The sequence below is a fragment of the Solanum verrucosum genome, unplaced genomic scaffold, assembly GCF_900185275.1.
Source record: "Solanum verrucosum unplaced genomic scaffold, falcon-dt-bn FXZP01000103.1, whole genome shotgun sequence".
Classification (NCBI taxonomy): Eukaryota; Viridiplantae; Streptophyta; class Magnoliopsida; order Solanales; family Solanaceae; genus Solanum; species Solanum verrucosum.
In genome coordinates, this window is record NW_026020048.1 from 2,070,166 (window position 1) to 2,086,400 (window position 16,235).

The 16,235-nt window shown below is 32.0% G+C and overlaps 1 protein-coding gene across 1 annotated transcript; it reads right to left on the minus strand.

Annotated features, from left to right (window-relative positions):
• Positions 1-879: 879 nt before the first annotated feature.
• LOC125822613 (multiple organellar RNA editing factor 1, mitochondrial-like) lies at positions 880-5,479 on the minus strand. The gene is made up of 5 exons (XM_049502033.1): positions 5,026-5,479; positions 4,259-4,356; positions 4,120-4,185; positions 3,158-4,008; positions 880-1,271 (listed from the first exon to the last, which is right to left on the minus strand). Exons 1-5 carry the CDS (start codon positions 5,409-5,411, stop codon positions 1,260-1,262), a joined length of 1,413 nt encoding a protein of 470 aa, XP_049357990.1. The 5' UTR covers positions 5,412-5,479; the 3' UTR covers positions 880-1,259.
• Between the last annotated feature and the right edge of the window lie 10,756 nt (positions 5,480-16,235).

Consider the following 16,235-nt stretch of genomic DNA (forward strand, 5'->3'; position numbering starts at 1 on the left):
CAACTTATACTCGGAAGAAATATTATATGCAGTTTGTGTCTAATGTTATCTCATCGTGTAAATATTTTTTATTTTTACAATTTCAAGTAAGAAAAAAATGAAACCCGTCTTAACTCTCAAATATTACATTTTCCATGTAGCTGCAAGTCTATGATTAGTTGCCACTGTGGATCATGGCCTTACTACTCAATCCCCGATAACTAGCAGTGGATTCAATATAGTACAATTTTAAGAGTAGATGAGAGATCAAGCAACCAACATACATTTAACGATGTAGAGTGATGCATCAGTATGAACATGAAACCGCTTAAAAGGACACGACCTTCACTTTTAGTTGTAAATGGTTTAATCAATCCTAAGAATGCTTTGTTACATAAAAAGTAGTGTCAAAATTTAATTTACCCAAGATTCATGATATGTGTTATATCCATTTATGATGTGTACCTTTTTTCTCTTACGGGCTTATTGCAATTTGCAGGGGAAGGTAGTATGTTTGTACTTTAAAAAACATGATTTCTTATGAAGACGAATTGGACCACAAAATGTCAGGCTTTTAAAATTGGGCTTTATGTCATCAACATAACCAAACATCAGTAAGAGTTAGCAATCCGGACAGAGACAAGTTGGACCACATGGTCCACACTGAGCACTGTGAAATTCTGAATTCTGTCAATTGGTAAAAAGTAGTCAATACAACAAAAGAGAAGAGAAAACAGCAAAACATTTCTAGCCCAAAATCAAGGTCTTGAACCTGTCTTGGCCCAACTAGGTAAGCCTTCAATCTCATTATCAAATACCCAAGTAGATCAGTTTTTGAACCAAAAAGTAATGTTTGAATTCTAATAAAGATATTAAGGGGACCGTCCCCGCATAAAACGTAGTTTTGAGAAAAGGTAATAAAACTTAGATATGTTTTATTACATTTTCTTGCAATTCCAGCTGCTAACTTAGCTAAGATAACAAAATTAAGCAAAGGCATTACAAACCTTCTTCCTTACACAAAAAGAAACAGATACCGGATGCTTGCTTTACACCCAAGTCTCTCCATGTTATCATTCACAATGCACCATTTCCATAACCATACTAAGACATTGATAAACTATTTACCACAACAATATTCTCAGTCCAAGTTTCTTGGTGATTGTTGAGGAAGTGATCATGATCATTTCTCAATTATTCAGACAACAACCATCACCTTTAGCTAGTCAAAAGCTAATTGACAATCATTTCTCAGTACGTCATGATACTGAGCCATATCTTCAGTATCTCTCCTGCAGACGTTAACAGAGAATAAGTGTTGAAGAAATGGAGAGATAGCAAGTTGACTCATTTGAATAAATTGCAGAGGTTGATATTGCAAGCATTGAAATTCTGTCACCAAGTTGTTACAGAATGTAAAAAAGAGCATTCCAACAATTTTAAAAATCTCTACTAATAAAAAAAATTCCAATAGGGAATTCTAGGGTGTATGGCCAATCACTTTGGTGCTTTAGTTTCGATTTTTATTTTTTTATCAAGAAGATTTGTATGACCTCCTCCTTCCGGTTAGCCTAATTAATTCCAGTTCCAAAAGCTAGATCCATTAAATGTACAAAAGTACTCCAAAATGAATAACTTTGATGCTACGACAAACTTTTGGCTGGTCAAACTACCAGTTCAGTTCCCTTTTAGGGTCATTCAATACCTTGATGAACTTCAAACATAGGAATTCATATTGGCAAGAGAAAACCCGAAACAACTTTTTTTTTTTAATAACTAAAAAGGAATCAGCAATCTAAGTTGTTATATCTATGGTCAGAATATGTCTTTCATACATATATCATTCTCTTCTCTTCTTTTTTTGAAACTGAGTCTTTCATACATATATCTCATTAATACTTTGTCTTCCGAATGTCTTTAGTAACTCAAATTTGAATTTTCAAATGGATGACATTACTATTATAGAGAACCAGCAAAATAGTTTTTTGGTTTGGGAACTCATTGTTTTCTGATCAACCTTCAAAAAATCTGACAGATATTACCTTTTTTGGTGGTTTTAAACAGGGAAAATACATATATCCCCTTCCCCCAAAGTAGTCTGTTTTCGCCCATTAGAACCCTCAACTATGTGGGGGTCCTATTAAATCCCTCTTGTCCACAATGCTTCTGACCAACCTTCAAAAAATCTGACAGATATTACCTTTTTTGGTGGTTTTAAACAGGGAAAATACATAAATCCCCTTCCCCCAAAGTAGTCTGTTTTCGCCCATTAGAACCCTCAACTATGTGGGGGTCCTATTAAATCCCTCTTGTCCACAATGCTTCTGATCAACCTTCAAAAAATCTGACAGATATTACCTTTTTTGGTGGTTTTACACAGGGAAAATACATAAATCCCCTTCCCCCAAAGTAGTCTGTTTTCGCCCATTGGAACCCTCAACTATGTGGGGGTCCTATTAAATCCCTCTTGTCCACAATGCTTCTGATCAACCTTCAAAAAATCTGACAGATATTACCTTTTTTGGTGGTTTTAAACAGGGAAAATACATAAATCCCCTCCCCCAAAGTAGTCTGTTTTCGCCCATTGGAACCCTCAACTATGTGGGGGTCCTATTAAATCCCTCGTCCACAATGCTTCTGATCAACCTTCAAAAAATCTGACAGATATTACCTTTTTTGGTGGTTTTAAACAGGGAAAATACATAAATCCCCTTCCCCCAAAGTAGTCTGTTTTCGCCCATTAGAACCCTCAACTATGTGGGGGTCCTATTAAATCCCTCTTGTCCACAATGCTTCCTCCTTACAAGACAAAAACCACAATACCTGAGTAAGTGGTAGGCACGAACCACTCATAAAATAATAGATATTACCTTTTCTGGTTATTTTAAATAGGAAATATACATAAAAATTCCCCCTCCACACACAAAACAAAAGTAGTCCGCTTTAAAAGAAATTTGTTTCTAAATCCACACCCGTATCGGACACCCAAACCCAAGTCCGAGCAACCTTAAGTAATAAGACACACACAGTTAAAAGGTTGTAATGGTTGAAAGCAGACAATTGGAGGGAGGATATTCTAAGTTATCTCCCTCTTAAATACAAATACATCATATCATGTCATTCACAGAGAAATAAACAGCAAAAGAACGCATAAGAGGGGAGGGAAGCAACAGCTTACTTGATCCGTTCCCATTGTACCACTAGATTCATAAGTCCTCTGCTCCCCCCCTTGCATGTTGCCCTGCTGCTCCATCGGTGGGAAATTCTGATTTCCACCTGGCCTTGGATTGTTCTGCCCAAATGTGGGGCCATATCTCAGTGGTTGACCTCCAAAGGTTTGTTGTCCAGAACTTCCACCTTGTTGAGAGCCATAATGTTGAACTCCTCCGAAGCCTCCTTGCTCTGGAGGTGCACCACCTCTCTGGTCTCTTTGAGGAAAATAATTTCCTTGATCTCTTTGTGGATGTCTTGAATCTTGCCATCCAACCTGGGAATTATCCCATCCATCTAGGCTGCTATCAGGAGGTGCAGGACCCCTATGATCCCCAGCCCCTTGAGGCCCATAGCTCTGTTGAGGTGCAAAACTTTGCTGACGGCCATGATTCCATTGAGAAGGAACACTCTGAGGTGCACTGTAACTCTGGTTTGGCTGAGGATTCTGTGGCCGCTCATAATTCTGCTGTGGAGAAGGACCCTGTGGTTGTCTGTAGTTCTGTTGAGGTGGCAGAGCATACTGTTGTGAGCCATAGTTCTGCTGCGGTGGAGGATACCTTGGTGGGCCATAGTTCTGCTGGGGTGGAGGACCCTGCGGCGCGTCATAATTCTGCTGTGGTGGAGTACCCTGTGCTGCACCATAATTCTGCTGTGGTGGATGACCCTGTGCTGACCCATAGTTCTGCTGAGGAGGACTCTGAGGTGGGCGATAATTGCCTTGTTGATACTGTGGGCCTCTTCGAGGCTTGCTACCTTGTCTTTGAAACTGTGGAGGAGGTGGTCTCTCAATGATTTCCCCATTATTATACTTGTCACCTGATGTTAATAGCACGATAGATGCAGGAGGAAACCACAACAAAATTCAAGTTTATAACATATAGAGCATAATCATAGTTTTGAAATGCTAATAAAAAGTAACATTCAGACCTCCATATTCCTTGTTTACTGGATCAATATAGGAATCAGGCAGTACAAACACAACTCCTGGGAGACCTGATAGCAGAGACAACCTCTATATCAGACCAACATTGCTCAGAAAGAAAAATACAACATAATATACACCCACCTTCAAACTTCTTCGATGTGTCCTCTGAACACAAGACCTGAAAACCCCGGTAAGTTGTTGTGCTTAAGGCATAAATCTTTTTCTTAGCCTCTTCCACACTGCAATTAGTTAAACAAAACAAAGGCCACATAGCAACAAAGTCTTAGGTCAATGAAAGGAAGCTCACTCTTGATTCTATATCAGCTGCATATTAAGTTGTAAAAGTATAGGTGCCAAGACAGAGAGATAATTTATCCTATCAGTAGATGACACAAAATCACACCACTTGGCAGTTTGCAGAAGAATATATAAGAAGAAAACATCTGGAACACGCAATAATGCTAGACTTCCATGCAAGAAATAATAGGAAAGATCCAAAGATTGCGCCAGAATCAAATATACACCAACTTAGAGCTACTATATAGTACCTATATCCACCATAAGCTTAAACTCAAAGCGTCCAAGTTCTATTTTGCATCAGAGAAATGATTTGGGGTGATACTTTTTCTGCTTTCCTAGTGAGTACATATTAACAACTGACATCAGCGCCAACTAATTATCATAGAAAACGACCAAATATATACAATATATTTGCACTTTGAAGCCAATTTTAATCTTATCTAACAGGCGAGCTCAGCTCACCAAAGAGCTTATAACTACATTCATTAATTGCAGCTTTCTTACCCACTTATATACCATGTCAGTATCTCCCTTTCCTTCTTCAATGGGAAGAACATATAAAATATCAATGCATAGAATGTTAAAGACGGGAAATGTAATAAAATTACCTCCCGAAGACCTTCGCAGCAGTCTGCACATAAGTCTCAATCATATCTTCCCTCGTAAGTTGAGTATCTTTAGGAAAATCAATTACAATTAGCCAATGTTCATAATCGCATCCTTCGAAGAGGATTGTGTCGGGACCTATTTCATCATCAGCTGGGTTCCGGTCAAATGATCGAGACCTCGAGGACAGAGAAATTGTAGAAGACCTAAATAGTCTCGATTGGGACGGAAAATCAAAGGGGTTAAGCTTAGACAAATTGCTTTGGGTAGACGAACTTTGGGAGAGTGATGCAATTGGAGAAATGAGATTTGGTTGATGGAATGTTTGAGCGAAAATGGAAGAGGAAAGAGGGAGAGCTCGCCGGAGACGAGAAGTATACAGCGCCATCGCCGGTGGATATGGGTGGTTGCCGACGGAGAAGAGAATGAAATGAGGAAGTTGACTCTGAACTAGGGTTTAGGGTTTTAGAATTGAATTAGGGAATAGAAAGAAAAAAGAAAAGGTTAGGATTGTCATTTCGAGATTTGCCGGTTTAATTCTGGGAAAATTTGATCTTCGTTATTTTCCAGCTTTGTGTCTCTGGGCCAAAAAAACAAATTTAAGCACAACAGAGCAAAACATTACTAGCCCAAAATTAAGGCCCAGTTTAGCCCAATAAGTTTTCTTTTGAGCAACGTTCACATATAGCAAACACAAAATTCATATTTGTATGTTATAACAAACTTTGCATAATTGCGCTCCATAGCAAACATAAATATGTATATTTCGCTATACATATACAAAAGAAAGCAGTTGTATAATCTGTTTTGGTATACATATACAAAAAGATCAATTGTATAAAGTGAGAGAGGCGAGTGAGCGAGCGAGATCTGGGAGAGTGGTGAGTGAGATCTGGGAGAGGGGAGAGAGGAGAACGAAAATATATGTATATATACAATTTTCACGCATTTTATACATTTGCGTTTTTGTATAAAGTGAGAGAGCGAGATCTGGGAGAGTGGCGAGCGAGATCTAGGAGAAGGGAGAGAGGGGAACGAAAATATATGTATATATACAATTTTCTCTCGCTTTATACAAACACAAACGCATTTTATATAATTTGCGGTTTTTGTATAAAGTGAGAGAGGCGAGTGAGAGAGCGAGATCTAGGAGAGTGGCGAGCGAGATCTGAGAGAGGGGAACGAAAATAGATGTATTTATACAATTTTCTCTCGCTTCATACAAACACAAACACACTTTATACACTTGCGTTTGTATAAGAAACGAGAGAGGCGAGGGAGAGAACGAGAGTGGCGAGCGAGATTCAACAGGAGAGAGGTTAAATAGCAATAGTTTGTTATGGGGTACAATTAAATCAAACTATATTTATAGCATTTAATTTGAATTAATAGTTTGCTATTATATACAATTTTCCCTTTTCTTTTCTCTTCAATCAAGCATAGTTAAATTTTGGGAAAATTATATAAAATTTCAAACTATTAATTAAAATTAAATGTTATAACCATAGTTTCATTTAATTGTAATACGTAGCAAACACTTGTCATTTGCGAATCTCGCTTGCCACTTTCCCTAGTCAGTTTCACTTTATACAAACACAAATGTATAAATTGCATTTGTGTTTGTATAAACGAGAGAAAGTTGTATATACAAACATATATATATTTTCGTCCTATACACTTATTATTATACAATACAGATCCTCCCCTACCAGTTCTCTTTTATCTTTCTCTCTTTCTCGCTTTATACAAACATAAATTATACAAATTACAATGTATAATTTGTGTTGTATAAAGCGAGAGAGAGAAATTTGATATACAAATGCTTTATTTCGATTTAATTGCATACCAATTCAAATTTTATGCAGATATACAAACACAATCATTGATACATATACATGATAGTTACATATATACAATTATCTAACCGATATACATATAAATCGCTGCGCTTTTATACAAACGAGAGGCCTTCCACCGATTTATACAAATATGATGCTCCAGAGCAAACATAAAATTTGTTATATTGCATACAAATATGATTTTTATATTTGCTAAACCTAAAATCTACTCATTTGAAAATAAGGCTCTCTTAACAAGATTTTCTTTATATCTAGTTATGAATCAGCCATCTCTAATTAAGGTAGAGCAGTTTCATCACTGGACCATTATTCATGTTCGCTTAGTGCAAAGTTGTAATGCAAATAACAGTTGTTTATATATTAGTGATTTCTCTATTTTAATTTTAGTTTGTTTATCTGATTTTAACTTGATACAAAATTTAAGAAAATAAAAAGAACTTTTGATTATGTTTAATTTTGAAGTAAAGATATGTAAATGTATCACAATGTCATTTAATTTTATCGTCTTAAATATGTTATGTGAAAAAATGAATTACTGAAAGTTGCCAAAAAAAGAAGAAGATATTATCTTTTAAACGAACTAAAAATATAAACAAGACAAAATTACTGGAGAATTAGTTTCTCTGCTCCTGACATCCCGAAGACATATAATCGTGTTTAACTAATTAATTAAGTGTATGCACATTACTTGAATATCTACCTTCCAAAGAGCATTTTATCGTTTTTAAATTAATTAATTAATAATTATATAATTAGTTGTGTCCTTATAAACGAGTATTATATTGCTTGTATAATCTGGCCACTACTTGCTACTATTAAAAAGTTTATCCATATAGATTCGCACTTTATTTGTAAAATAATTTTATGACCTCGGTATTTGTGGACCAATTTAAAATTTAGATGTTGATTTTCAGTTTTATAAATTAGGTTAATTACTAAATGTACATTTAATTCTATCTATAGACTATACTTATTTTTTGCACGGACATACATAGGATTAGCCCTAAAGTATTACTCCTACGGCACCCGCAAATCTATTGTTAGATCTTTTTATTGTTTTATATTTGAAAATTAGAAAAATAACAGAGAAAAAAATGTTTCAGTTGAACCTTAAATTCTTCTTTTGATCAATCAAGATCATTTAAGCCCTTTGAGGTAATCGCCTATAAATTTAAATTCCCCTCATGTGGAGGGAAGAGAAAGTAGACCGCACAACCTATATCTTTCTCAGAAGCGAAGCAATAGTCTCACTAATGTTTGAATTGTAGATGAGAACACAAATATGATACGATTGATCATGTCGTTTTCTTCGTTGTTTATCAAGTTAAATAAATTATGAGCTTTTCAAATTGTTTTTGTTATTGATGAAGACATCATAACCAACAGGGCGGAGCCACCCTTTGCCATGGGCTATCAAGCAATACCTCTTCGTCAGAAAGTTACGATCAAATTTTGGTTTAATAAATATATTTAGACACCTCTTTATACAAGTTAAAAATTTGATCTAGTGCTTAAAGGGTCATAAAAATTTCTCTAGATCACGTGTTCAAACCCTATTAGCTTCATAATTAATTATTTTTTACTACGATCATTGACACCAATGTGAAATTTGCAAGTTGGTCGTTGTAGCCAGATTTACAATTTTTGTAGATATATACTAGGATTCTTTTTTAAAGAAACTTTCCAAAGCAACTATGTCACCCTGTCCCCTAGCTAGACTTTTCCAAAAAAAAAAAAAAAAAGTATTTCACACGTACAATATAATCTCCACTTGGCTATTCAATTCAAACAGAAAATCAGTCAATTACAACTGGATTACAGTTCAGTTCCAATTTAATCGATATAATTAAAATAGTGACCCTAGTTCTGGTTGAATAAAATACGTATCAATTCACTTGGAGTAAATGATCAAACAAGTAAATAACTAAATATTGTATACTACTAGTCATCATTAGTCAAACTAGCTAGATTGAGTTCTTTTGAATAAAAACTGTCCTCAACGTAACTATTTTCCACTTATATAAATTATAGTAATAATGTATTTTATACGGTTGTCTTCTCTTGTACATTAATTTATCACGTAGAGTCCATGAACTGACGTGCTATTCAATAAGAGACGAAATATAATATTTTTTTAGATAGGAATGTATAGCTAGTGTTATATAAGTTATTAATTTACAAACCCTTATTTTCAGCAAATACATGGGATGGTTAGCCTGTAACATTAATGCAACGTAAAACCGTTGACTTTTATAGAAATATCTTATTACACATTATCATCATACTTTTTTGTTGTTATTATTTTTTCGTTTGCTAATTTTATTAATGTTATAAAGTATGATTCCAAATTAAATATTTTTTAATCCCAACGTAACTGTCGGTTGTATGTATAAAAAATATTGCACTCATTAAACATACGTCTTGGATGTCCCCACACCAAAACGGCAATATTGTTTGACCCATCACATGCAGTAATAGCAATTAACAAATATACTGTAAAATTAAAATTTAAAAATAAAATAAAAAAGGAGTAAACATAATGTATATTGATATGGGTAGAAATGTTTTAGTCGTTAATAGGTAAATGTACATGTATAATTTAATTACTTGATAGTATAATATACACATTAATAGGAAATAATATTTCATTTTTTTTCCTATGGTGAAGCAGTATATATTCATTCTTGATCAATCATATAATTTTAGAATAATCTTTAATAGAATAAATATGGATCTAATTATAATAAACGCGTGTATACCAACCTCAAGCTAGCTGCGTAGGTTGATGATAAATCATTATCAAGGCACTTGAATTTGCTTTCAACGTTTACTAACTAGACCCAATGTTGATGTCCCAAAAGGAATGTGATGTGTGGTCTCTCTTGTCTACGATATTGATGCGTCCATTTGATTTTATTTTTTTTCTTTCTTTATTGGGTTGAAAAAAGGAACATGAGATTTGGATCGACGAAAAAATTGATTACCTTAATTTTTAATCTTCAAAATTTTAACTTCTACGTATAATATTTTTAATTATCTGACTCAAGATGCCCACTATGACATCCAAGTTGATGCAAGTATACAAAAACTACTGTCTGAAATTCAGTTCGTTTCTTCAAACAACAATGAGATTAAACCCACTGAGAGGAATTTCTTTAATTATTTTTTAATAACCAAAATTGGGATTTATCAGATTATTCCTTCAGCTTGACAAAATTACACTTTTAATAAATTTGTACCCATTTTTTTAACAACTCGATAGATCAGAAGGGAGCCCATGCAAATAATTAATTAACTTGACCACTTGGATAAACAAATGACATTTTTATCATTTCCATGTTCCAAGCAACTTCCTCCATCTCAAAATTATTTATAGTGCTTTCTATAAATAGTTATCTTAAATTATTTCTCATTTTAAAAGTTCAACATAAAATTTATTATTTTCCCCCATTTTTACGCTTAGTTGTATTATTCTTGAAGACTACAAACACCTCTATTATGAATGACATGCATGCATATAAATTAAATAATTTAATATTGAATGAAGAGATATTATATTTTAAGACATAAATAATGATAAAATATCAAAAACTCCTTCTAGTTACTTTTCTTAAGAAACATGCAAAAAAAATCATGACAAATAATTTGAGACAGACAGATCGGAGTATAAATAAGTCTTCTTTCCGAAAAGTTCATGCTTTCTTTAATCTTATGTTGTCTTAATCTAGCGAGACTAATTAACTATAAAGTTAGTCACTAGTCAAGAGTCAATAGAGCATGGAGAGGCACACCGTTGAAGGACTATATATCTTTTAATTAATTTACTCTGGAATTTATAGCATTGAAGAAATGTTCAACCGACGAATTTTCATCGAATTAATTTTTTCTATCATAGAAATGGGTCGGAAAAAATTACATGATTAAATATGATAGTGATAAAGATATTTTGATATGTAAAATTACTTTAGATTATTTATGTATATAATTTAACTCTTTATTGAAACGAGACAATACAGGAATAATGATATGGGTAAAAGGGAACTTTCCAAAGTTCGAAAGAGAAATAATTTTAACCATTCCTTATAGCTAAATCTTTTTCTCCAATTAAATCACGTGAAGATGCGGAATAAAAAAAATCATTCACTATTAAAAAATATAAAACTAGCTACAGAATTTATCAGCAATTCCAAATAAATTTATCGCTAATTAAATAAGTAATAACTACGGACTAATGAAATTTTCATATAATCCGCTAATCCATAACTAAAACATAAATGTTTCGAGCTAGTGCATCTTTCAGTTTGGAATACAAAATAATTAGAACTTAGATACTGGCCCCTTTAAATTAATAAAAAAAAATTAAAAATAGAACTTAGATAGGAGAAACTTTTTGTAATTTATTTTTTCAAAAGAAAAATATTTTTATGCCGCATGTGATATAATACCTCAAGAATTTAATGTTACATACATTTTTCTGCTACTATTATTTACATGTCTTGTTTGGATGAGATATACTTTAGGATAACGATAATATTTATATAATACTCATATAATAGATTGACACGGTTTCTTCATGCAAAAGGCTCATTTTATCTTTTTAACATGGGAAAACTCCACCGTCCACGTTGAAAGTGTCTATTTAATTAATAATTATCTTCACTTTTTTTAGTAAAATATATCCAGCTTTTATTATAAGTGGATAATCCTTACCTAAAGAAAATGTTTTAAAATAACACGTCAGTTATATCCAAAATCTACTAAATTTGGACACTAATTTCTGAACTTTTTCTTCAAGTAATTAATATTTGCACGTTGAATGTGAATTTTAAGATTTATAGTTATACAGTCATATATACAATATTTGAGAAAATTAGAAATTATTGCATGTAAGTTGTAACAACCATATTATAAAATAATTATAGCACAAATCGGATAAAAAGAGTATACATCGCCAAATGATTTAACTTTTGTCGCTGTTAATATATATTATTATATTATTATTAAGAGAGGGGGAAAATAATTTTTTTCTTCCGTCCCATATGAAACCAAAATTAAATAAAGGATAGAGAAGTTTTGGGCCTTAATAGATTCAAAGTTTCAAACAAGTAGTGACAAATGACAATACCTCTTGACCCAAAAATGTCCCCGGAAAAAAAGAAGAAAAAAGGAAGTTCTACTAAATTAAAGTTTGGCGTAACATATTCCGATTCAAGATTTAAATTTTATGAGTTCAACATACATTCTTCATATACAAGGTGAATCCATTATATCTTTAAAGTTATGATTTATATCTACGCTCTATATTTATTGTAGTTTTAATATTTTTTTCATATAAATTTATGCAATTAATTAAAAATACTTGATTCAAAGTTTCAAACAAACGCGATATCGATTGGGATCCACCCCTACTCATTCAAAGTTCACACGCCGATGGTATGGGAAAACTTTTAAATTTCAACAATATTACAAGTTGGAATAAGTCAACAATCATATTCGTCCTTTAAAAAAAAAGAGGCTTTTATTACATTTTAAAGGAAAATGCATGAAATATGGGGTGGGAGTTGCTTTCATTCTAAAGGTACTAAAATAATATTTAAACTATTCTAAACCTAAAATATTTTTTAACAGGTAAGGAACATTTATTATTTGTGACAGTATGTACAACTTTATAATTAAATCTTGACAGATATTATTGTACATTAAACGATGCATTAAATGATCTGATATATACGTTACAGTATGAACTAAATATTTGTATGTTGGACTGTTGGTTTACAATATAGCCTTACTTCCTACTACAGGATTAATATATATTTGACTTCACTATTTTATTTAATTTGTTTACGATAACCATGGGGGGAGGTTGACTTCATGATGTTAGGGCTTAGCTTAGCCCATCTCCCTAACCTTATCTTATTATCCAGAGAGAAGAAAATCGTTTAAGATGGTGATAGTAAGATGAACGAGATTTTTCTATTTTAAACTTTAAATTTTGTATTTGAATCTTGTGAATAATAGAGAAACCTTTGATATAAATTGTTTTCCTCTCTAATGAATTGTACGTGTGTAACGAGAATTTAAATTTGTCGATGTAATGAATTTATGGAAAATTAATATATGGTTTTTTATCTAAAAATATAAAATTAATGTTGAGGCTATTTGGCTTGCTGACTTTATAGATGCCTCAACATATGTAAATTAAGGCAGATAATTCATAGTCAGTAATTGTTTACTAGTATCCAAGGACAAGCTATGCAATTTATATTCTATAGTGATTAGTGGCCATAATAATATATTGAATTCTCAATTTCTCAATTATTATTTTTTTGAAAAAAAAAAAAAAGTGATTAAAGAACTCTAATTGAAATACAAGGATTTGGAGCACCAAAAAATCCAACTAGGAAACAACTAGAGGAGAATCCACACCAAAAAATATATATAGTAGAAGATGACAGCAAATTAAAGTAGTCAATAGACCCATCACATGGATTTTTATTACCAAAAAAGTCATTATTTGCCATGATTTGTGGTGTAGCAAATGCAAGTGGTCTATTAATACTTAAGAGGCTATGTTCATCATAACTCTATCTTCAATCCAAAAAAATGTGTGGCAACCCATAAAGTAGGAATTTTGTAAAACGATAGTTGGATATTCATATTGGAGCCCGACTATTTCAGATTCACGTAGTGAAGGGCTTCATTCAAGGATATCTGGGAACGCTTCCTATCAAGGATTTAATCAGAGTTCGAACTCGAGACCTCTGATTAAGAGAGGAGCAGCCCTATCCGCTATACCACAGGTGGTAAACGACTTTGTCATTAGAACGACTAAAGTATTGTTTTTAAACTAATTTATACTTTTAACTCTTTTCAGTATAATTAATGGGGTATTGTTTATTCTAAAAAATAAAAAATAAAAACGAATTTTATCTTAATTAGATAAATATTTAATAATATTAACAATTAATATGAGACAAAAAAAAGTTTTATTTATGCTACTCTTGGTATTGTCCGATAAATGAGTGTTGAATTAAAAACGGATTTAATGAGATACTATTTGTATCTATCCCCTCTACTCATTGCTAAAAAAAATGAAAAATAGTGATACACATTGTACCCATCGACTTATTGTTTTAAATTTGTCTCTCTTTTTTTTATGGTTAATAAACTTGTCTTTGAGTTAAATTAATGTCCTAATTCTTAAATTCTTTGTCAATAATATGGAAGAAAAATACAAAAAGATTATTTTTCAAAATCAATGTCATCTCATTATGTAAAGTGAGAAATTGATGTATAATAAAAGAATGTTAAAAAAAAATTAAAAAAATTAAGATGACGTGCTTACCACCTACTTCCGTTATGTGTAAAGTCAAGCCATCAGGTTTGAAATTTTAGATCATTAACCCATAATTTCATTAGTTAAACTCGACACTACTATTAATTAATCAGCTCTCTATTTTCCCACTTGTTTGGGACCCAAATTATATTTTTCCACTTGTTTGGCCCCCACTTGGTTCTATTTCTTTGTGCAAATCAAAGGAAAATAAAAGAGAAAAAGAAGTAGCTGGTGATTTTTGGGCTTTTCATGGGACCTTAACTATAATAATGCTAGTAATTATAATGCACACACTAGCTCAGGGACAGATCTAGGAAGTTAGAAGGGTGTTCACCCGATATCTTTTTTTAAAAAAAAGTTATATTGTATTATATAAAGTTGTATTTATATTTATTTTTATTTTTATATGTAAATATAGAGATTGAATCTTTAAACATAACCTAAGAGCCTAAAAGAATGATTCAGTGATTTAGGGAGTTCAAAATTTACCTTAAAATTTCATGTTTAAAATTTAGGCACTATTTTTTAATTTCTCAAAATCCCTACGTGGAAATCTTAGATTCATCATTGGACTCACTCACTACTTCAAATGAATATTTTAATTGGGGCGATGAAAGGGTGTTACTTTTTGGTTCTAAAAATCTTATCAATAACAATAATAATAACGATGTACTTAATCTAATTTTATAAGTAATGTTTTAAAAAGGTGAAATAAAAGTCTAGTCAATGGATAACGAAAATAAAGCAAAGTTTGAGATAATTAATGGATTCCCATAGACCATTTATTCTACAAAAAATAAAGTTCTTGTATAAGGATAGGAATTTGGTCCCTTGTGGTTGAAGTAAACGGTTGTATTGAAAAAGAAAGTCAACCAAACCAGCAAAGAAATGTGGAAATATTTGACACTAATATCCTAAAAAGGAAATATAAAGATAAAATTAGATGAGTAATGGCTGATGTGTAATTTGCCAATTGAGTGGGAACTACCTCCTTTGACTGCCGTTCATTATCCATCACTTCCCTTGCACACCATTTCCCACATCAACTTGAATTAATTCACGAAACACAGGATTGTGATGCACTGGTGAAATTATTTTATTTTTATTTAAATATCTTGAGTTTGAGCTCGGATATAAAATAAATTATATTGAAAGCATCACTCTCAAAGTCATTACCTTCTAAAGGTTAGGTGTAATGAATAGCACCCTATGCGAAGTGAGAAATTTATGTTATAAAATATAATTTTGCACTCATTTTTTATCGAATTAATTCACAAGAAAAATACGAAATGGAAAACATATTTTCACCAGAATAATGATATATTAGTTATGGAATCTCTTCACGCTCATTTGAGCCTCACTAATGAAAATTTCTAATAAAAAATATTTTCTCTTTTCATGAGTTGTACAACGCGAATTCAAATATATCATGCTCCTAAAATAAATTCTTAATTATAAATTGTTTTTTAAGAATCTAATCAAACAATCAATAAGGGGTCATTAAATTGAAAATCAAGGGAATTTATCCACTTCCTTTTAATTAATCATTCCCCCCCACCACAAGAATTCCCATTTTTTTTTTGTTTCAATGTGATGTGAATCCATAGGAATTCTTTTTTGTTTTCTTGAGATTCGAATCTATAACATCAATTTGGAAAGTGTTAATTACCATCTAATTAGCAACCTTTTTGCATATGTCATGATTCACAAGTTAAATTCAACGAGTACAACATTATTGTAAAATATTTATAATTACAAGTTTAAAACTTTTTTATCTATAATATTTATTATAAAGAAGCAACGCTTACGATACGTTCATGTAAAAAATGATAGGATACAATTAAATTCATATTTAACACTATCCTTTCATGTGCGACCAAAAGCTAATTGATACTTAAAAAATAATCATCATGCTCAATCAAAAACCTCCAATTAAGTTCACTTTCCAGTTTCCACTACCTCAACAATGAAGTTTTTAAATCCTAAATTAATTCGCTTAGCTAGAATAAATTTTTTT

Coding starts and splice junctions, on each gene's coding strand:
- LOC125822613 (XM_049502033.1), bottom strand. CDS start 5,411: ATGGCGCTGTATACTTCTCGTCTCCGGCGAGCTCTCCCTCTTTCCTCT. Junction 4,357..5,025: donor GCTGCGAAGGTCTTCGGGAG/GTAATTTTATTA, acceptor AACTAATTGCAG/TGTGGAAGAGGCTAAGAAAA. Junction 4,186..4,258: donor CACATCGAAGAAGTTTGAAG/GTGGGTGTATAT, acceptor CTCTGCTATCAG/GTCTCCCAGGAGTTGTGTTT.